The following is a 24,466-nucleotide window of genomic DNA, read 5'->3' on the forward strand; positions in this document are numbered from 1 at the left end:
ATCAATTAGCATATTCCCTCTTTATTAGATAGGATGAGTATATAATGAATAAAAAAAAGTAAAAGAAAATGCACCAAAGGATTAAAAATGGTAATTTTGAGTGAAATATCTATAAATGACTTATTTGTATGCTTGTCTATATTATATACATTTCTTACAGTGATCATGTATCTAATTAGAAAAATCCTAACATTAAAAATGTGTCAAATAATGTATTAGTGTAGTGTTATAAGGAATGAGTTTCTTTGTTACATAAAAAACTTGGGAAAATTCAAAATCAGGTATTTATTCCATGCTGTTCAGTAGAATGAAATGTATTCCTTATCATTTCAATGACAGGATATAACATCTATAACCAACAGGACTAAACCATCAGCTGTATCAAAATTTAAGTTGAAACATGTTTGTTCTTATTCATGGTTCTCTTGTTTTAAAAATAAATCAACATCTCTTTTAAAAAATGAAGGTGAAATCTTTTAAGAAATGAAGATGAAATTTATTACAATAAAATTATTTTATTTTAATGTAAATATAAGTTTACCAGATTTTAATAAAGTAACAACAATTTAGAGATATAGATGTACATATACATATATAGGTAGAATATATACTTTTTAAAAACAGTAAGGCATATTTTATGATATATAATCTTTTTACTAAAAATAAAATGTATATACTTCTCACATATGAAACGAAAGTAGTGACTAGAAAGACACTATGACCTGGGGCAAGAGTTAACATCTTTATAAGTAGTTTTACTTTTATAGATGACTTTAGTAACAGCATTATACAAATAAGCCATTTGGCTGGCATGTTTTGGCAGTATGAATCAGTAAGACAATGGTTGAATTTTGCAAGTTTTGAAACTACAACCACTGCTTAGCAAGTCTTTGTAGTAATGTGATGTGTGGTAGCAGGTGCAAGTGAACCACAGTTACTAATGGCTAAACACAAAAGTTTTACTGCCTTTTGGACACTAGGGAGAGCAAGTTTGAGCCCTGATCTCCTGCTGCTCTTCTAAAGGTTTAACATATTCTAAACACTTTTACATGGAAATGAAAAATAGGAGAACAAGAGCAGGCTGGGGAGATGGCATTTCCACCAGTAAAATGTTTCCAAATCAATGCAGTTATCCAGTTTCTGACATTGGCCTTTGAACAGCCATCATCTATCTTATGCAAAATGTGACAAATGTGGCTTTGCTTAATTTTGTTGCAAAGGAAAATTTTTGTTCAGAGCTTTAGAAAATCAGTTCAGTCCACATAATTCGCTTTCTTCTCAAGTTTCTGAAAAGTAGCTGATGCTTATTTGGTAGAGAAGTGCTGTAGAGAAATGCTTCTCTTGCTTCTTTTTCCACAAGATTACATCACAGACAGGTTTCAAGTGTCTTACTCAACCTCAATACACGGGGCAGGCTTTTTGGTGGAGGAGTTTCCATTATCTGAGGGGCGGTAGGAAAGCATGCTCATTTTTGTGGAAAGACTTGAGTGGGACTTGGCCTTTGGGGGCATGTATTTCAGAAGCTGGAGAAAATATTTTTTAAATTTTTCGCCAAGAAAGCCATAGAAGAGAGGATTAAGGCAATTGTTAAAATAAGCTATGCAAATAGTGATGGGCATGGCAGTGTCAACAATATCTATGATTTTACAGTCATGTATGATGCCCAGTTGAATCAGAACATCCAAGAAAGTGAATATTTGATGGGGAACCCACGAGAAGAAAAAGGAAAGCACAATTGCCATAATTATCTTAAAAATATCATCATTTCTTGGTTTGTTCTTCTGAATTTCATACGCCTTCTTTAGGGCCTTCCAAATAAGAGTATAACTTGTAAGAATGATCAAAAAAGGAAATAAGAAACCCAGTAGATTCTTGGTTAGGCCTAGCCCTATGGGGAGGGTTGAGTTTTTGAATTCGTAATGGAAAGCACACACTGTGATATTGGTGTTTTCAATGAAATATGCATTTCGGTGGATTATAGTTGGCAAACTGGTCAAGGCAGCCAGCAGCCAAATAGTGATGCAGGTGACTTTGGCCACAAGCATTGTGCGCCTAAGGCGGGACTTCATTGGATGAACAATAGCCAGGTAGCGATCAATGCTTAGACATGTGAGTAAAAACACACTGGCATAGAGGTTGAAACTGATACTGGCTGAAGCGATCTTACATAGGTAATTGCCAAAGGGCCAACGGTATTCCATAGCAGTGTAGACAGCCCACAGTGGCAAAGTCAGTAAAAAGCATAAGTCAGCTAGCGCTAAATTCAAAAGAAAAACACTGGCCACAGTCTTCACTTTCATGTAAAAGTAAATGACAATTACCACCAAGCTGTTTCCAAATATTCCTACCACAAAGATGATGCTGTATAAAGTAGGGATCATGACAAATATGTAATTGTGTCGTCCAGCTTTGGGACAGTCATCTTGTATTCTTTTAATACCATCTTCAGTGGAAGAATTGAAGATCATTTTGACCTTCTGGGTTAATTAATATCAGATACTAATGCCAGTGTACCTGGAAAAAAATAAAAATGGAAAGGTAAAAATGAATTAACTTTCGGTAATAAATGAGTATTTTTAGTTCTCAGTCATAAGTACAGTAACTCAACTTTGATTTTAGGAGAAAAAAACTAGATCATATTGTGGAGAGTGGCTACAGTGTTTGGACAGGTTCAAGCCTTGGACTAATGAAAGGGCACAGTCTTCTCAGCTTGGAGGGCAGAGCCCTCCCTGCACAATTATAGCCAAAAGCTATAGTTGTAAGCTTGAAACTATGGTCCGAACATTTGGGCCCATGTACCTGAGTGATGTGGGTATGATAGAGTTCAGGTGCATATAATTGAGTAGATTTGAAACCCATGAGAACATTGTAACTGTGCCCTTACTTTTCCTTGTGGAATCTGACTATAAAATAAAGAGATGGCTTACAGGCCATGGTGCTGTCACTAGCTCTCCATCAGAGAGGACAGCATCATACACAGACCCAGCTTTCATTCTCTTGTCTCTCTTTTCTAAATCATTCATCGCTCCCTCTCATGTTCACCAAACCTGGCTGAACTGGCTTGTCACACCTATTTCCTAGAGAAAAACTGTGAATAAAGTTTACATTGTACATTCAAGTTAATTTTGAGAGCATATTAATTTCCTGGAAAGTGATAATATCCTCCAGACAAGTAGAAGTAGGGTTCTATGTGAATAAAATGATCTCTAGATCGTTTGTGTGCATTTTTTTCTAGAAGTAAATAAATTAAAATTGATTTAAAAACAATCTGAATCTCAGAAAATATTACTGAATTAAATTAGTCATGACAGACTTGAGTTTTTCTTGAGGTAAACAAGGTCAATTAATTTAATTTGTCTTTAATCTCAAAAGTGTGACACTTCTGTACTTATTTTTTAAACAAATTATTTAATCTCACAATCTTTACCTAGGTATAAAAATGATCAGCCACCCTCTCCCCCACCCTTAAGTGGTCAGAAGAGCTATCTCTAGGTTTATGAGGTATTGGTGATTATGGAAATTGATGTAAGAGGGGAGAAGAGAGAGGGAATAGTATTCTTTCCATTATTTTTCAGGCCACTACAGTCAGTAACCACATTCTTTAACTTGCAACTCAGTCTTGCACATGTTCTGAATCTCCTAACCTTTCTATCCATTTCTGGAATTAACTTAAACATTAACCATCTGTATAACAAGGATCACAAATGAATAGATGAAATCAGGATTATCAACATGTCTTTTGTGGGGGCTTGAGATAGTAGCAGTTCTTTAGGATTCTGGGAGGAATAAGATGCTCAGAAAAGGACTCTATAAAGACTTCTGCAAATATTTGCTTAAATATTTTATGTAATCAACAATAAAGCTATTCATTCATGTGATTTAGAAAATCAACCTACTCAGCCCTACATAAGAATCCATCAGAAAACCCTTGAGAGGGAGGCTGACAATGTTGTGAGGGTAACATCACAGGAGGTGGCACAGGCATCTTTGTGGAGAAGGTCAGCATTGGGCACAGGTAAAGTTGGCCAGGCAGAGCAGTGGTATTGGGTCAAGATCCTATTGCTGCACCAAGAGCAGGTCCCTGGGTGAGCATGGCTACATATTTCTCTTATAGCAAAGTGTAGTGGCCAATATGAGGGACAGGAATAAGACATTACTAGTCTGCCCAGGATAGGTCTGTGTACCATCCAGGAGAGCTGAACAATAAGGCAGTATCCATTTGTGTGTAAAGTGTTGTAGAAAAGATGAGAGAAGATTTTAAGAGATAACATTGGGAAGAAAGCAATTCTTAAGTGGCTACTCTCCCATAGATGCAGTTATTCTCCCCATCCAAGTTTCTGGTTCCATGACCTCATTAACTTCTCCTTTTCATTTAGCCTTATGTAATCTAAGTCCCCCATTGCCCTTTTCATTCATAAAAGCTTAGCGTTCACAAACAGGCAAATAGTCACCTCTTCAGGGGAGCCTTCCTAACTTTTCTGGGCAATTGGCTGTTCCATTTTGAGTGGCTTTGGTATTTTGGATGCAGGTTTTGACACTATATGATAATGGTCTGTTAATAATGTATTTTCCACTGGTTTGTCAAGGCCTACCAGTTTAGGCCCAGGCATATTCCAAGGAGGCATGTGCTGAATGTCTGATGAAGAGAAAGTGAGTGCACAAGTGAGTGAATGAATAGCATATAACCTAAAAGCTAATACTATAGAGCACTAAGACTAATTTCTATGGGGCTAATGAAGTCAATTTACATTCTGCTTTCCAACAATCTCATAGAAAATATTCAAAGACGAACTGGGCTTCATTTGAATGAGAAACATAAACAAAAACCAAACCAAAACACACACACAACAACAATAACAAAAAGCCTTTAGAACTTTTTGAAATACATAGTTTACAAATAAAAGATGAAAAGAAAAAATAATTTCAAAGAAATTAGGGCCAGTTTCTCAGGGAGGTAGGACTCATTTCCTCCTTACCCAGGAGATTTTCTTACACTTTGCTGATTTTCAGTTCATTTTACTATAATTATTAAAATTATGCCAACTTAGAAATATAAATTCATTTTATTAAACAAATATTCTCTATTGAAAATTAAATGCTATATTAAAGGTACATGTGCTGGCAATCATTTTTACCTTAAGTGGATTAATTTACTTATTTGCTCTCCTAACATCTAGTTGAAATTAGTTGGATTTTTCCTAGGAAAACATTGGAAATGTCAAGGCTAAAGAATATCAAAGATTAAAAGCAGATTGGGTGAACTTCATAACTGAAAATCAGGGAAGAGGTAAATATTTGTTTCAGCTTGGGCACAAAAGATAGGAAAAATTAAACTTGATGCATTAGGATCCTTTGGGTGCCCTGAACTTGGGTGCTCTCCTCTTTCTTCTTTCCTCTCTTGGCCCTACTTTGAGGGCACACAACTCAGGTTGAGTTCATTAGTCCTGTGTCTAGAGTGAGTGGAATTTTATTGAAGAGGCTGGAACTGTAACCATCACTTATAAAAGAATTTCTCTGGGAAAAATTTGTGTTTGAGAGGACCAATTTATAAACATAGTTTTGGACAATAATTCCTTCCCAGTCTGAGGTCAGCCATTCCTTCAATTCCCATCAATCCAGATAGGCTAATATTTAATATGTGAAAGTTATTCTGAACAGCTAGGGGAGCATCCCTAGTAATTTTAGTGAGGATTTATAATTTTAATGAGCTTATCACTTGAGAAACTCTGGACATAGCATTGAATATATTAATCAGAAGAAAAGTTTACATAAATGTTTATATAAATAACTACCTAGTAAGGAAACAAGTTGCCTTATACTTGGGGGTGGAGGAAAGAGGAGATGAATTTTGAATGATGGAAACAGCAGAGGGAAATGGCAGGATGATAGACAGAGAAGCAGGAAATGCAAATAGTGCCTTCAGTGGGCAGTTATTTATTCATCATCTTATATACACTGAAAACCTATTATGTGCTAGGTGAATAGTCACACTTCTCCATCACTTGAGTCTAGCTGGATGCATAGGAGCCTTAAACACTAAATTATCTCCAATGTATTGAATATTTAACCATATAAGAGGCTTATTGAATGCTCTGTATTTACTATTGACCCAACCTAGTGGTGGTGGGGGTGGGGTAGGGAAGTGGTCAGGGATGCTTCCCACAGAAGATGGCACTTGGACTTCAGAGGATGTATGGCAAACAGAGTGGTTAGAACTTGAAGGCAACCAGCTGGCCAGCCAAGGTGGAGTAGAGAGTGTGCCATCAGTTGAACTTTTCTCTTCTTACAGATGCCTGTTTATCATCTATGGTAAACAGCTCTTTCAATTTAAAGATATTGCACAATCTTCTGGGCAAGGGTTTGGGGTGTGATGTTCACTGGATGGGAAAGTGATATAGGTCCTAGGAAACAAGAAAAAGAATTCTCTGGTCTGCACTGTTTGTTTGTTGCTGTGGTGTATTTTTAGCATAATCATTTGTAATGATTGCCTATTTCTTTTTTCCTTCCTTCTTTTAACTTTTGGCCCCCTTCACTCATTTCTCCCACTGATTGGCTTCCCTACCTGAGGGCACTCGGGAAAGAAGTTAAAATGGAAGTTGTGATTGGCAGCCATCTTAGGTTGATGCTAAATGGTGGGGAAAAGTGGCTTCTTTTCTCTTTGAAGCTGAAACGATGCTGGGTGTTGGTGAGCTAATGGAGAAAGAGATGTGTTCTACTAGAAAACAAATTTGTGAGTCCTAGAAAACTGCTAAACTTTGTTCATCCTATTTCTTCTTCCAGTCTGGGATGGGCAGATAGGGTGCTGATAAGAACACAGGAGGGTCCTCCTCCCTCTTTTGAGTCTCACCATAGCTTTCACCCACTTTCTCTAGTAGAAAAGAAGATAGATTTGGAGGCAAAATACTTGTAATGGAATCTTCCTGTCACTTACAAATGTCACCCCATATCTCTAAACAGGAGCATCATTTTCCTCATCTGTAGGAACAGTGATCCCATTGCACATGTTCGTTGCAGGGATTAAATGAGGTAATGTGAAATCACTGGGTATATCTTTTGAATTGTGTTTAATAAATGCGTTTTATTGGAATTATTGCTGTTATTTTTTTAATGCAAAACAAATGCTGACTCAGCTCTGGGTCAAGAAAGCATGAGTGATTTTTTAAAAAGGGGGTTGTTATTTATAAACTCTTTCTCTTGCCATTTAAAGGCTAAAAATACAAAGCTGTTCTTTCAAAGTATGAGTAAAAAATAATCATGAGCAGCTGAATAAATTTGCCATGAGTCAGGTGAGAACTTTCAGTCTGCTGCAAACACAAGGTTGGCTCATGGTGGCCACACCACCCACTGTTTGCTTTTGGAGGAGTTACCTGAAATTTCTTGACAGCTTCTCCAACTCTTAAAAACAAGCGTAAGGAAGGAGATTTTAAAAAAATTCTAAGAATATTTCCTCAAGACTTTTGACTAGAATATTAATATCTTCTTCAGCTTCTGGCAAGCCAAAACCAATCTAATTAAATTGTTCATTACAAGCTCTTTTTTTTTTTTTTAATGAGTCTGCAATCTAAAGGAAAAAAAATACCCATAATTTTCTATGATAATATAGAGAAAACTAAAAGACCAAGTAATTACATTTTGAAATAATCTTCTATCAAAGTATCTGTCTTAAATTCAAAAAGAATAGGGGAATGTTTGAAGTCATTTGCTTATAGTGCTGGAAATCTCAATAAGCCATCTCATTTAATTCATTCTCTTTATTGCTATTGTTTTATAATTCAGACTTTAGAAAGCAACTGCTTCTCCTCCTGTGTTCTCAGTCCTCCCTCCTCCCAATCTCCAAGTAATGAATGAGGCATTTTACAGGCAACAATTGCTAGCCACTATCTATTTGTGAACTCATTGAATCATAAAAGTTAACATTAAAATTTTAGGGTTTTTACTCCCCCCACAATCAAATATACTTGGTCTTATTTTTAAACCTTCTGTTCTTATTTTATGAGGTCTATTTCTATCCTGATCTCCTTAAACATTTTGAAAATGTGTATGTTAGGAGGCCCTATACAATTGCTTTTTTATTTGTGGTTTCTTAAGGGACAAATTCTATTTGTTTTATCTGTGGAGGCCTTTCTTTTTTAACAAATTAAAAAGGTGGCACTTATGGACTCTCTTAGTCAACAACAGCTGCTTGATCCACCTTTGAAGCCACTCTAGTTTGCTTCTTTGAAACAATGGCTTATCTAATTTCAATTTCAGTTTTAAGGGGTACAAGGAAAGCAATTAGGCAGAAAAGGAAGCACTCACTAATTTATGACTTTAGAAAAATTTCAATGATATTATAACAGTTACATGAATTGTGAGTTTTATGTTAGAGATTATAGACCACATAACAATTTATTTCAGATTAAGGTTTTTAATATTACACAAATCACATAATAATTTTAAATGAAGAAGAATTAAGTATTCAATATATTTTATATGTTTCCCCAAATTGTCCAATGTCCTGATTGCAGTAGGTCTTGAATGATAGTCCACTAATTATCCTGCACAGTATGTAAGGAGACCAGTTCTGATTTTGGCTTTCCCACTCTCTAGCTAGGTGACCTTGATCAGTCCCTTAGCTTCTCTAGACTTGTGCATCCTCAAGGAGCTCGTACATGCTTGAAGAAATCTCTTAGCAGTGAGATTTCATAATCTTTCTTTTGAATAGGCATACATCTTTTGAAGACAAAGGCAATAATGGCTTACCAAGTAGAAATGACCTGATAAATCATTAAATTAGATAATTATCTGTCTATTATCTATATAAATATTATTAATGCCACAATTATTTGATATAGTCCATAATTAAATATAAGAAATGTTTTTATTAAAAATGAAAGGAAAATAATTTTACTTTTTAATGAACTTCACATAAGCTAATTATAATATAGTGGTGGTGCTGTCCCCCACCCTCATTAAAAATTTAACTGTTTACTCAAATGAATGTTTTCCTGGCACAGCATTTGGATAGTTACTTGTGACCCTTGGTTAATGAGGTCAAGGTTATAGGTTTGGATTCTATCTAGACTTGCTGACTTCACTCTATTTATGGGCAAAGACTGTGAGCCTCTTAGGCATTTCCTGTGTTATTCATAGGCAATAATCAGTGATAGAGTAAAGGCAGATTAGCTCATGAGTGTACATCAAAATGAAAAGCATACACTACAATTTTATCTAATAAAAGGATAATATGCAACTTGACCTTACCTCTGCTACACCCACAAACCACACACACAAGCTACACTCAGCAGTCAATCAGGAGCAAGTATGCAAATTAACCAAACCAAGATGGCTGTGGCCATGGAGAGCAGGAAGTAGGTGTGGGTTTCCCTGGCAATGGAGGAAGCCAAGTTTTCCACCTGCCCTTCTGGCTCAGGCCTCCACTCAATGCTACAAAGTTTCAATGATAGAAGATAAATAAATCCCAACAAAAATGGAGTCAAGCATGGATCTGGGAGACCAAGAGGCTTGTCTTGCCCCCAGAGATGGAGAAGCCAACCTTTCCTCACACCCTGGCCTGCTTTGGCCTCTGCTTAAGGCTAAAAAGTGTCAATTATAGAAGATAAATAAATCCCAACAGAAATGGCTCCACCACAAAGCGAGCAGAAGGATTGGCTCCACTCCAGGCTACAAAGTTTCAATTGTAGAAGGTAAATAAACCCCAGATACAAGGGCCTCTGCTTGGATCACTGGGGGCATGGTGTCCTGCAAACCACTCCATGCCCCAAGGAAATCCCACCCTGATCTGAGGCACCCTTCAGGGCAAACCAGCCAGTCCCCACCCATGCACCAGACCTCTATCCTATCTAATAAAAGAGTAATATGCAAATTGACCAGCACTCCAACACATAAGATGGCTGCCCCCATGCAGTCAAATATCCTGCCCCCAAGTGGACACAAGATGGCCATCACAAGATGGCCAGCAGGGGAGGGCAGTTGAGAGGGACCAGGCATGCAGGGGAGGGTAGTTGGAAGAACCAGGCCTTCAGGTAGGGCAGTTAGGGGCAAACAAGTTGGCAGGGGAGCAGTTAGGCATCAATCAGGTTGGCAGGGGAGTAGTTAGGGGATGATCAGGCTGGCAGGCAGAAGCAGTTAGGGGCATTCACGAAGGAAGGCAAGAGAGCAGTTGGGAGCCAGCAGTCCTGGATTGTGAGAGGGATATCCGACTGCCCATTTAGGCCTGATCCCACCAGAATCAGGCCTAAACGGACAGTCAGACATACCTCAAGGGCCCCAGATTGGAGAGGGTGCAGGCTAGGCTGAGGGACACTTTCCCCTCTCCCCCTATCACCATATGCACTATGATACTAGTCCAGTGGATTCTCTCTCCGCCTGTTCTGGCAGTCAGATATCACTCTCACAATCTGGGATGGCTGGCTCCCAACCACGCGCCTGCCTACCTGCCTGCCTGCCCCAATTGCCCCTAACTTTCCTCCCCTGCATACCTCATCACCCCCAACTGCCCTTCCCTGCTGGCCTGGTCCCCTCAACTGCCCTCTCCTGCTGGCCTGATCACCCCCAACTGTCCTTCCCTATAGGCCTGGTCACCTTTAACTGCTCTCCCCTGCAGGCCTTGTCACATCTAACTGCCCTCCCCTGTTGGACATCTTGTGATGACCATCTTTGACCACATGGGTGCTGCCATTTTGTGCTAGGGTATGAGGGTCAATCAGATCCTCCCTCCCCCCAACTGGTGGGCAGAGTTATGACATTACTGGCATCTGCCACAGAGACCTCCCCAAGACATTGAACCACCAATCAGTGTATGCCAAAGTGCCCTGGAGCCCACCCCTTCCTGTTCTGCCCTGGGTCCAACCCTTTCCTGTTCCTCCCCTCAAAAAGACCCTTCCCTCCTCCCTGACCTCCCACGTGTTTCTCTCTCCATGTTCATCTATGGAGGCAGCCGGGCTGGGTTCTTTCTCCTCTTTCCACTTCTTCAATTCTAATTTCTCTAACTCCATAATGAGTCCCGCTCATTACTGGGGAATAAACTTTACTTTAATATGACTTGGTAGTCAGTTTCCTGCACCTCAAACCTTACAATTACCTCCTTATGATATAGGATTATTATATAGGACTAGAGGCCTGGTACATGAAATTCGTGTAGGGGGAGAAGGGTGTCTGACTGCCCTCTCACAATCCAGGACTGCTGGCTCCCAACTGCTCATTTGCCTGCCTTCCTGATTGCCTGTAAGTGTTTTTGCCTGCCAGCCTGATCACCCCCTAACTACTCCCCTGCCATCCTGATTGATGTCTAAATGTTCCCCTGCCAGCCTGTTTGCTCTGAACTTCTCTCCTCTGCAGGCCTGTCCCTCCCAACTGCCCTCACCTGCTGGCCATATTGTGGTGGCCATCTTGTGTCCACATGGGAGCAAGATCTTTGACCACATGGGGGCAATCATCTTCTGTGTTGGAATGCTGGTCAATCTGCATATTATTCTTTTATTAGATAGGATAGAGGCCTGGTACATGGGTTTGCCCTGAAGGGTGTCCTGGCTCAGGGTGGGGGTTCCCTTGAAAGGTGGGGTGGCCTGGGCGAGGGCCTGTAGTGGTTTTCAGTCCAGCCATACCCCCTGGCAAACCAAGCAGAGGCCCTGGTATCTGGGATTTTTTAATCTTCTACAATTGAAACTTTGTAATTTGTAGTGGAGCCAAGCCTTCTGCTCGCTTTGTGGTGGCAGCCATTTCTGTTGGGATTTATTTATCTTCTATAATTGAAACTTTTAGCCTTAAGCAGAGGCCAAAGCAGGCCAGGGTGTGAGGAAAGCTTGGCTTCTCCATCTCCGGGAGCAAGTCAAGCCTCTTGGTCTCTCCAGCTCTGTGCCTGATGCCATTTTTGCTGGGATTTATTTATCTTCTGTAATTGAAACTTTGTAATGTTAAGTGAAGGCCTGGGTGTGTGGAAAGCTTGGCTTCTCCCATCGCTAGGGAAACCCAAGCCTACCTCCTGCTCTCCAAGGCCACAGCCATCTTGGTTAGGCTAATTTGCATACTCGATCCTGATTAGCTGGTGGGTGTGGGTTGTGGGTGTAGCAGTGTGATGCTTACTTTGCATATTACTCTTTTATTAGATAAGATAGTCACCATGCTATACATCAGCCAGCACTTATTTATTTTATAACTGGAAGTTTGTATCTTTTGATTCTCCTTTGCACCTTTTTATCCCTTTTGTATCTTTTGATTCATCCATTTTGCCTGTTACCCCTGTCCCCTGCCTCCCCTCTAGTGACTACCAATATGTTCTCTGTATATATGAACAGTAGGCATATTTCCATGTTTATAATTTACTGCTTTTATTTCAGAATAATAATGAGGCACTTGTTTAATGTCAAAAGGAAGGTAAAACTGTAGATATTATATAGCTTCTACATTCGATATTTATGACAGCAACTGTTTGTGTACAAAGTGGGGCCCTCAGGCTAAATCTGGCGAACAGATATATTTAAAACAAAAATGTATATATTTTTATTGGTTTCAGAGAGAAAAAGAGAGGGAAAGAAAGATAGAAACACCCATGATGAGAGAGAATCACTGATTGGCACACCCAGGCATGTGCCCTGACCAAGAAACAAACTGTGACCTCCTGGTTCATAGGTTGACACTCATTCAGTAAGTCACACTGGCTGGGCCAGATATATTTTCTTTGGCCCAAAATGCATTTTGAGTTTTGGAATTTTAATCCTACATAGATCACTACTCCCCACCACTCTATGTTTCCCGGTGCTTTAGGTAAGTGCTTTTTAGAAAAAATCTAATGTGAGGCACATGTAATTTAAATTTCCATTGTAGCTACATTAATAGTTTAAAAGAAACAGGTGAAATTAATTAGAATAAGATATTTTATTTAACACTATATTTCAAAATGTAATCAATATAAAAATTATTGATATTTTTCATTTTTTATACTAAATCTTCAAAATGCAGAGTATGACCTGTGTTTCCAGCATATCTCAGTTGAAAGTAGCCTCACTTCAAATGCCCAACTACCACTTAGGGACATTTCATTGGATATGCATCATTAGGTCACATACCCAGCTGCATGTCCATACCAGCCATCTAGTAACAGGAGCATTACCATCACCTGGGAATTCCTTAGGAACACAAGTCTCAGGCCCCACCCCAGATCCACTATAGACCCTGTGGGTGGGGCCCAGCAACCTGGGTTTAAATCCAGATGATTCTGATGCATGCTAATGTTTTAAAATCACTGCTCTATTGGCATCTTAATTTGCAGCTTTGGCTAACATATTGATAATCATGAGTGATGGGCAAAAGCAAACCCAACAAACAACAAAAGTGCCCTTAACCGAAATATCTTCATTTGATACTTTTGAGTCTTCAAAACCTGAAGTATGACAAACTTCTAAGCTTGAGAAGCTTATTTAACTGTGAAGTTTATTAAACTGTGTATTTCTTTCAAATAGCCAGGACTGGTGCGATTAAGGGGAATCTAATAGGATGTTATCTAGTAAAATATCCCTGGTGCTTACTCAAAGAGGTCTGGACTTTTTTTTTAACTAGAGTGAGGTGGGCAATACCCACCTCCATATATCCATTACAGGTGAGATACACCTGGGAAGTTGGGAGAACCTACTGACTCAGGTAAGAGCCAGAGTTAAAGTAATTGAAGAGCATGGGTACTGAAAGATCTGGACCAGGTACAAACACCCTCTGAGATATTGAGGGTTTAATACCATAATATTGTAATAAAACATGAATCACACCAAAGGAAGTCATCCTTTTGCTGGTGAAGTGTCATGTCTTCAGTTTGTAAAAAAAAAAAAAAAAGGCAACATCTGTGAAGTGCAATAAAACAAGGTGTACATGATTCACCTCTTATCAGCTATGAAGTCTTCAGCTTTTTGCTTAACCTGTGACTTATTTTCTTCATCCGGAAATGATGATAATTATAATGGATTTCATAAATATTATGAAGTAAAAAATATACGCCCAATCTGGCTTACAACATTGTTGGGAACATCTAATGAGGTCATGTATGTGAAGATGCTATGAGATCCCATAACTTTTGAGACTTTTGTTAATGTTATTAAATTTATACTTTGGTGTAAATGACCAATTTTCCAGCTACACACAAATTTAGGAAAGAAGGACTGGGAAACTGCATGTGCTGCTGGAAGTGGAACAGCTAAAAAGTACCAGAAAGAGGTGGAACAGCTCAGAGAAGGGGGCTGGCAGGAACTGCTCATAAGCAACTTGGACTGGACCATTTTGCCAGCTCTAATCATTCTCTTGAATGCCTATATAATTCTAAAACAATTAAATTACAATGATATTGCACCACCGATTGTAACAAAAAGTCTAGACCATTCTATCTCCTATTATTTAGTGCTCCTTTTTCTTGTGTTTTCTAATTAAACAGTCTGTGATAAGAGGCATGGATGCCAGGTAGAGTAAAAGGTAAACAACACTTTGCCAACTGAAAAAATACGATGAAATACTGGTAACTGCTGTTTCCTGTGAAAATTTCATTAGCAATAAATGAGTTACCAGATGTCACACATCAAATTTGAAATTAAAATATATTCCCATTATTTGTGTACAGTTTGAGCAGGAGGGAAAAATGTACCCTTTCCAAGAGAGGTATATGAGATAATGTCATTGTTTCTGCCCTAAATGTAAAATAAAATGTACCCCTTCATTTGGAAAGTGGAAATAGAGTCTTTATGCAAGGACTACTTAATGAAATGACATATTACTCATGCAGCAGCAACTCTGTAATGGCAAGGAGAATATTTTTGAACATTCTGTGCCGCACCAAGGCCACCATCTCCTCTTGTTTTTAACTTTGCTAAGGCAATTTCTCCTTTCCACACCTTCACTTTCAGCAAGCAATTTCTACTTGTATTACCCACAAAAAAACAACACTGTTCCATCAGCAACTGTCGATGTCAACTCTACTCTTCCTGAACTTGCTGTAACAACCCTGGTAGCGCTTCCGTCTCCCCACGAGATATAAAACTCTCCTTATGTTGCTCCAGCTAGCTGAGCTGACTTTGTCCTCAGCTACATGCCTCCAAAAAGGAAAGCAACACAGTTAGGAAGGGAACCTATAGTAGGAAATAGGACAGCACAAGTTCACGTGAGGCAGCAGAAGTTTCAAATGACAAGCTGTAGTAATAGAAATATCTAGCATCCTCTAGTTTTTATGAACAAATATTTTTGGCTGAAGAAGGCTCATGTTCTTTTGCAATTTCAAAATCTCCAGTTACTCAGTTCCAGCTGGAAACCATGGCTGTTTGAAACTATTTATTTCTTGTCAATTAATTTTATTCTTAGGTGAAGCTTATAAATAAAATTAAGAGGGTGAATGTGAATTGTTACTGTCAAGTTCCTCTTGGAGAAATATTTTCATTGGATTTCTTTACAGACAGAAATCTCCCAAAGCACTTAAAAGTTTATTTCTGGATCATTAACAACTCATGGGGGTTTGGGGAGGAGAGGGTATTTCAGGAGCTACTGCCCTTTGACTCAAAGGAAAAGGCACCTTGAAATGATGATCAATGTCAATGTGGAAAATACCAACTTAAAAATTTTTAACTACTTAACTTCAGCACAAAGTGACAAGTGTTCAAATACACTTATTTAATGTGTAATTGTTTTATATTCTTCTGTTCTTTTGTGGTACCTGACTTACAAGGAGGACTTAAAATAGTGGCTTTATGTTAACATTAGTAACATTTATGATTGATTGAATGCTCACTATGTGCCAACTATTATAATTACTTCTATCTCTATAAGATCTATGTTATGGACAGACTGTGTCTCCTCAGAACTCACAGGTTGAACCCTTAATCCCCAAGGTGACTATATTTGTCAATGGGGCCTTTAAAGAGGTAATTAAGGCTAAATGAGGTCATGCAGTTGGAACCCAAATTTAATGATTGGTGGAAAACCCCAGGAATGTGCTTGCAGTATGAGGAAAAGCCATAGGAGCACAGGGAGAAGGGAACGATCTATCTGCAAAGTGAGGGTAAGAGATTTCACAGAAACCAACCCTGCCAGCACCTGATCTAGAACTTCCACCCTACAAAACTGTAAAAAAAAAAAAAAGTTAATGTCTGTTGTTTAAGCCACCCAGTTCTAGTCTCTGGTATTTTGTTATGGCAGCCCAAGCAAACTAATACGAGGCCTATGACAGAAGGCCCCATTATTTCCATTCTTCAGATGAGGAAACAGGTTTAGAGAGCAGGTCCTTACGTTTTCACATTCTAAAGTTTTCAGGTTCAGTTTCTTTCTTTCTTTCTTTCTTTCTTTCTTTCTTTCTTTCTTTCTTTCTTTCTTTCTTTCTTCCTTCCTTCCTTCCTTCCTTCCTTCCTTCTTTCTTTCTTTCTTTCTTTCTTTCTTTCTTTCTTTCTTTCTTTCTTTCTTTCTTTCTTTCTTTATATGTTTTTATTTATTTCAGAGAGGAAGAGAGAGGAAGGGAGTGATAGAAACATCAACGATGAAAGATCATCATTGATCAGCAGCCTCCTGAATACCTCCTACTGGGGATCAAGCTTGTAACTTGGACATGTGCCCTAGACTGCAACTGAACCTGGGACCCTTCAGTATGCAAACTGATGCTCTGCCCACTGAATAAACCAGCTAGGGCTCAGTTTGTGTTTTGTAAGGTTATTTCTTTTATTTTCTTTCTTTCTTTTTTTTTAAAATATATTTTATTGATTTTTTACAGAGAGGAAGGGAGAGGGATAGAGAGCTAGAAACATTGATGAGAGAAAAACATCGACCAGCTGCCTCTTGCACACCCCCTACTGGGGATGTGCCCGCAACCAATGTACATGCCTTTGACCGGAATCGAACCCAGGACCTTTCAGTCTGCAGACCGACGCTCTATCCACTGAGCCAAACCGGTTTCGGCTGTAAGGTTATTTCTTTATATTGTAGTTCAACGCTTCTCAATTGGAGGTAAATTTACTCTCCAGGAATATTTGGCAATGTTTGGAAACATTTCTGGTTCTCACAATAGGCAGAGGTAGGGGAGTGTTACTGGCATCTGGTGGGCAGACAGCTGGGATATTGCAAATCACCCTAGAAAGCACAGGACAGGACCCAGCAACTAGGGATTATCTGGCCTAAGATGGCAGCAGTGCTGCTGTTAAGAAACCTAGGTCTAGTTCCTACTTTTTTTTTTCTTTTCTTTTTTTTCCAACTTTTAATAATCTGTAGTTCTTATCTTTTATGGAATAATTTAACTATATATTTTATTAATGACATTTGTTTCATATACCATAATCATATTTTCCCAGGGAAACTATAGATCCCTCAAATGATAAATTCCTGTTAGGTAACCTTCAAATACCCAAGGTCATGTTGAATACTTAGAAGTGTACCCACTCCACTCCAGGACCCCTCGGGGGATGTCCGATCGCCAGATTAGGCCTGAAATTGCAAGCTATCTCTTGTGTCAGATTATTCTAGAAATTACCCTCTTTGGCCATTTCCCAGAGCTCTGTTATTCTTCACAAGTACACTGGAAAGGAGATTGGAGCTTACAAGGTCTTCAAGAAATTTGATGGCTTATAATGGTCCCAAGGCTGCTTCTGGAGGGAGAAAGCCACCCAGTCTGAAGTCAAACCCTGCCCTCTGGTGGCATCAATGCCAAGGATACTGCCAATTGGGAATCTGACTGAGAGCCAGAAGGAGTCAGTCTGTAATTAGATTCTAAACTGACTGCAATATTTGAATGTAAATTCAATTTTGCATTCATTCATCTTAGACTCTTTTTCTCTGTGGGACAAAACATTAAATGTAGCCTGTCATCAAGGCTCTTGTTAGAATTAAGCTAAGTAGAGAAAAGTGAGAGACAAAGAGGTTAAACATGAGTAGTTACAAATGATAATTTCTGCAAGTTTGGCAACGAGAGTTTCAATTATTTGATTTGAGTCTGTTCCTTGCCTCCTCTACCCAGCTGCTTTACTGCTCTATAAAGACATTGAATAGTTGTTTTTGTAGCCAAAGAAAAACATTTGTGGAAAAGGGCTTCTAGAGGAGCAATTAATAGATTCTATGGCCAACATTTGAGTTGTTTATTGGTTCCTGTAGTATTTCCCCTACAACTTTCTTAAAGAGTGGTTCTAGAAGAAAATTATTGTGTTTGAAATACTAACTAAATCTGAGGAAATTATCCTTCCCTCTTTTTCCATTAGGAACTCTCTTCTCTTACTAGGAAAATACCACTGTACTTAATATCACAGAGTGCAGCCTTTTCTGTATACTGATGCCAAGTGGGTAACATTTTAGTGAGGCATTGAAGTTATGATATGCAACTCCACTGGAGACAAACAAGGTCATTTTAGAAGGTCTTTTCATTGAGGACATCAGAACTTTCAAACGATACAGGTAGCCTTTCCTGGATAATTGGGATAAAACAGAAATAAAGAAAAAAGTCAGATAGAAGCACTTAGAATTAAGAGTGAAATATATCATAAATTTTTAAAGTGGGTGAAAGAATGTCAAATTTTTTCCCTTAGATTTTTTTTTTTTGAGAGAGAGAGAAAGAGAGAGAGAGAGAGAGAGAGAGAGAGAGAAAAGGAAGGGGGAGAGAGAGAAACATTGATGGGGTTGCCTCCTACAAATGTCTCTACTGGAGATCAAACCCCAAACCCCCAATCAGGAATCAAACCAGTGACCTTTCAGTATATAGGATGATGCTCAAACAACTGAACCACACTGCCCAAGACTGATGTCAAATCTTAATATACAAAACCAGAAACAATGAATAAGAAAGCAACATAACTTACTAAGTCAAGAGTAGAAGTCAGTTGATCACAGGGTATATCAAGGGGACAAATGACTTAGAACAAACACTAGTCTAGAACTTGGGGTGGGATTTTTTCTTTGTCTCTCTAGAAATTGGGGTCTTAGACAAATCATCAAACCTTCCCTAAACTCTGATCTGATAAATAGGAATGAAACTCTACACTTTCTACCTTACCCTTGGAAGAATGTTGCAAGATTATATGTTTAAACTGATTTCCTTAAAAGATAGTATGTTATATCCATTCAATATAGACTAAATATAATAAAAACAAGTTTAATACATAGCTGAAGTGGAAAGATAATTTATGTATCAAGAAGTATATATTCAGCACTTACAATCTTAAAGGAAACATTAATCAACTAGAGACCCGGTACATGACATTTATGCATGGAGGTGCGTGGTCCCTCAGACCGCCTGCACCCACTCCAATGCAGACTTCCCCCGAGGATATCTGACTGCAGTTTAGGCCCAATCCCTATGGCAGTTGGACATCCCTCTTGCAATCCAGGATTGCTGGCTCCTAACACTCACCTGCCTGCCTTCCTGACTGCCCCTAATCACCTCTGCCTGCTGGCCTGATGCCCCTAACCTCCTATGCCTGCCAGCCAGGTTGCCCCTTAATTGCTCCCCTGCTGGCCTGATAATACCCTATCTGCTCCCCTGCAGGCCTGATCACCTCCTAACTGCCCTTCCCTGTCAGTCTGATTGGGCCCTAACTTCCCTCCCCTGCTGGCCTGATTGCCCCTAACCATCTCTGCCTAGGCCCCCACCACCATGGCTTTGACCAGAATGATGTCTGGTCTGATTAGCACATTATCCTTTTATTAGTATAGATGTTAGCAAAGCCCATTGGCAGGCAGGCATTACAGAAAATGATCTATAAGCTTTGAAATCACAAAGATCAGTTTAGGTCCTAGACCCATTTCTGAGTAATCTTATAACTGTCTAATTTATTCACCATCTTTGAGCATTAGTCTCCTCATCTTTAAAGTGGACTGAAAACTTACTATATACTGTTAACATGAGGGTTAAATAAAACAAGGAGGAAAAAGATTGCCATATATTAAACACTCAATAAATCTAATACCTAGTATTATTTTTGTTTATTATTGTTGTCATTATATATATTCTTAATATATATTCATATGTCCCCTGACAAATACTAAGTTAATTATCCCATAATTTTACTTTATATATGTGTTATTGCCACATTATTATGCATGACCAAGAAACAAAGTGGAATTATAAAAGCCCTTCAGTATAGTGTTATAATGTGTTATTAATTTCATAAAACAATGTAAAAAGGATCCTTGGAACTTTTAAGAAGTGTGTATGAACATCTAAAGCATAGATGATTTGAAGATAAAGTTGGGGGAGGAAAATATATTATACCATAGGCCTTTGATATCTCAATAATTAAATGCCAAAAATTCAGAGAAAAAAATTCTTTGCCAACTGCTCTCTAGTATTCACATAACCCTCTTCCTTGAATTATCTGAGTTAATATGTGGTAATTGTTGTTCTTTAATATGATTTCATGAGATTCACTTTGTAATAATTATACAATATGTATTGTTTCTGATAATAACATTTTTGGTATCACTTTATTAATATATAAAATAATAGAAAAACAAATTAGGCTAAATATTATTGTGCTCAGAATAGAGCAAACAGGTTTGTGAAGTTCATTAGACTTAGTGAGAATATAATAATATGCTAATAATTTTGAATATTATGAGATGAAGAGGTCCCAATTCAGAGAATATATGTTTATAAATCAGTCTATTTCACAAGGCATAGTATACATGTCAATGATTGGATTAAAGTTAGTTTCCAGATAAATTACACAGTTTCTTTGTGTTACACCATCAAATTATAATGTTCTCTTTACATAAAAAGTCATTCTGCAACTATGGACTTTCAAATTACTTGGGGGAACAGCTTTAGCTTAATGTAGATCAAGAAGTCACATATATTTCTGCTATAGAAGGAAATACATGGGTCAAATTTATTGCTTTTATTCAGAAAATACAGGTATGTATGCCCTTTGTCCCTGTACATACACACAGTTGCTATACTGCAAAAGCTGTTTTGGTTGCCAGGTTATCCCAGCAAGGTCTATTTTAACCTATAATGTAGTTGAACTATTATTCTCTGCTAGAGGCCTGGTGCACAAAATTCCTGCATTGGGTTGGGGGTCCCTCAGCCTGGCCTGTGCTCTCTCACAGTCTGGGACCCCATGTTCCTTACTGCCTACCTGCTCCCTGCTTCTTACTGCTCAGCTCTCTGCTCCTTAGCGCTGTGGCAGAGTCAGAAGAGGGTCCTGCCACTGCATCTGCACTTGCTAGCCATGAGCCTGGTTTCTGGCTCAGCTGCACTCCACTGTGGAATGCACTGACCACCAGGGGGAAGCTCCTGCATCGAGTGTCTGCCCCTTTGTGGTCACTGCACATCATAGCGACTGGTCATTTTGATCATTCGGCTGTTAATGCTCGCTTAGGTTTTTATTATATAAATAGTATTTTGCTTTGGTTGAAACAATGTATGTTAGAGATGCATAACACTTTATTGCTGGAATGTTCCCTAGAAATGACATGCTCCAGTGTTCACATATTCACACAATCAGAGGGGCTAGGAGTAACAGGTGGGTGACTCAGGCATAGTGGCAAATGCAGGACCCTTCCCCTTCCTCAGAGGAAGTGGGGCTGGGAATGAGTCACTTGTCAGCTACAGCCAATTATGGCAATTCTGATTAGAAAAGATACAGGCCAATTTCTTAAAAATAAACTTGAAATTTTAAATTTTATGTGAAATACATTATTTTGAAGTGTTTTCAACTCATACAGATGGGGAACAAAAGCAACACTGTGTTGAACTAAAATCTAATCTGGTCCAAGGCTGCCAATTTGCAACATAGGATGTAGGCCAATCACCTATTTTTATATCTAAGAAGCAAACAATAAGTTCCTGTAAGATGCTGCAGACCTGTGTTGCAATGTTTTTAAACTGCACTAAATACCTTAAGTCTATCTTGATTAGACATCTTCTTCTTCCATTTCCACAATTCATCAAGGAGATGGAGGTAATGGGAAAGCTGAGGTGTGAGGTTATTATCCACCCCTGTTCCCATAGAGCTGGGCTGCCCCACTTGGGCATGCAGGAAACGGATGGAGTGCCTGGATGGCAGCCTGGATGTCACCTTTCTGAATGGCAATCTGGATGTCACCTTTCATTTCATTGTTTCTGCCAGCAACTGATTTTTTTTCTTTTCATTTTCTATATTGTTAAAGATACCACTATATCTTTTAGACCTTTTTCTGTGTTTCACTAAAGTGATGTCTCCACATGGGTGAATATAGCACAGAATCTGAGATATTTGGGTATTTTTGCATATTGTTTTAACATGCATTTAAAAAAAATAATTTAGTCCCTAAAGATTTTCTAAAGTGAAAGGGACTGATGCTATTTCCCAGAGCCACACTGACCCAATGTCCTGATCATATAATTGGTGATGAGGTTAAATTTTAAAAGCTGCTTAGTAATTGATAAAATATATTTATTTTTTAAAGCTTCACTATCTAAAGTGAATTGTGATGCTCTAAGCACATTACCTACACATTTGTGTCGCAAAGTTACCTTTGTGTTTTTACTAATATATTCTCCAAATCTGTTCACTGAAGATCTAGGAACACAAAGCAGAAACAGATAAAAAGAACATATCTGCTATTGATCAGGAGAATACATTGGCTGAGGGACTTTCACTGGATTAATTCTGGGTGGATATAGGATGTTTCCAATGAACCATAACACTTGGCTAGCATGTACATGTCTTGGTAGACAAACTCTAATAGAACTTCCTGTACAAGTAAGTTGACTTTTCATCTTTGCTGAAAAAGTAGTTTAATTCTCATGACTATATTTTGAATTCTGTAAAAAACAAACAAACAAACAAACAAAAAACACGTACATTTTGGTTAATTGCTTTGTTGGCTGGAAGAACACAATTCATTATTTTATACACAGTACGTTGGATGGGGAAGGGCAAAAGTACTAATTTCCATTTTAATTTTTTGTAAACAGATAAAATTGTATGCCTTTTCAAATCACAGAAGTTTCTTCTGTGGTTTCACTTTCTGTGGTTTTAGTTACCCATGTCAACTGTGGTCCAAAAATATTAAATTTCTTCAACCATTGACCTTACATATTAAATTTCTTCAACCATTGTCATAGCTTGATTCTTCTTCTGATGTAGAAGATCAACAGCAGTCTAACACTAAATCAGTGCCTGTGTCATTCACCTCACCTCATTTCATCATGTAGGCATTTTGTGATTTCATATCACCACAAGAAGAGTGAGAATAAGAAAATATATTTTGAGAGACACCACATTCACATAACTGCTATAATTGTTCTACTTTATTATTAGTTTTATTATTAATCTTTTACTGTGACTATAAATTAAAGTTCATCATAGGTATTTAAGTATAAGAAAAGACAGTATATATAGGATTTGGTAACATCCACATTCTTGTAACTCAGACAGTGCCATGTTGAGAACTTCTAGCAGCTCCTTTCCATGTCAGGAAGGTGATGGAACCTGCTTCATGAACCAGAGACAGGCTGTGAGAATGGATCAAAGTGATGTGGAAAGGGCCCACATGATTGCCTGGGAAACTTAGTTGTCTTTAGCTGGTAACATCCTCCTGCTCTCTTAAGGTGAGCATTCACTTAGGACTTTAGTATTAAGGAGGTATTACGTATTTGGCTGCTAAGATCCAGAAAAGAATGAATATTGTGAAGGCAGTGGAAGGAACATAGTCTTGGCATCTGAAGTCCTAATTGGAGCTTTCATCTCAGACATTGTAGATTTCATCTCTATACATTCAATTTCAGTGTTTTCTATGTCTTCCATGATTCTACTTAACATGTTTAAACTTTCTTTCCTCTAGTTTCTTGAACATATGGAATTCATTTATAATTACCATTAATGTCCTTGTGTACTAATTCTATCATCTGTGTCATTACTGGGTCTTCTTCCATTGATTGATTTTTTTTCTTCTCTTTATGGATTGCATGTGTCTGGCTTTTTGCATGCCTGGTAAATTTTTTAAAAAATTGATGTTTAGAGAGATATGGGAAAAGGGAGAGAGGGAGGGAAGATCAGAGAAAGATATTTGTTATTCCACTTATTTATACATTCATTGGTGGATTCTTATATGTGCTCTGACCAGGGATTGAACCTGCAACCTTGGCATATTGGGATGATGTTCTAACCAATTGAGCTATATAGCTAGGGTACATGCCTGGTGATTTTTGAATGGATGCTAAACACTCTGAATTTTGCCTTGTTTGGTACTGGATGTTTTTGTATTCCTATAAAAATTGTCCAGCTTTGCTCTGGGAAGCAATTAATTGCAAATAGTTTAATCCCTTTATACCTGGCTTTTAGGCTTTGTTAGGTGAAACCAGAGTAGAATTTAGTCTAGGGCTGATATTTTCCCATTCCTGAGACCAAACTCTTCTGAGTATGCTATCTTATGTCCCATGAATTATGAGATTTTTTCACTCCAGCCTGTGGGAACAGGAACTATTTGCTGGCTCTGGATGATCTCTAGGGATTGTTCCTTCCAATCCTTTGGGATGATTACT

General features: G+C 38.3%; 1 protein-coding gene across 1 annotated transcript in view; it reads right to left on the bottom strand.

The window, feature by feature from the left end:
- Nucleotides 1-274: 274 nt before the first annotated feature.
- Nucleotides 275-24,466, bottom strand: part of AGTR1 (angiotensin II receptor type 1) — a 51,728-nt gene continuing 27,536 nt past the window's right edge. The window contains exon 3 of the mRNA XM_045584108.1: nucleotides 275-2,514. Coding sequence (XP_045440064.1) covers nucleotides 1,389-2,468 — 1,080 coding nt within the window. The 5' untranslated portion in view covers nucleotides 2,469-2,514 and the 3' untranslated portion in view covers nucleotides 275-1,388. The remainder of the gene's footprint in view (nucleotides 2,515-24,466) is intronic.

This window comes from Pipistrellus kuhlii, unplaced genomic scaffold (genome assembly GCF_014108245.1).
Source record: "Pipistrellus kuhlii isolate mPipKuh1 unplaced genomic scaffold, mPipKuh1.p scaffold_m20_p_2, whole genome shotgun sequence".
NCBI classification, from domain to species: domain Eukaryota; kingdom Metazoa; phylum Chordata; class Mammalia; order Chiroptera; family Vespertilionidae; genus Pipistrellus; species Pipistrellus kuhlii.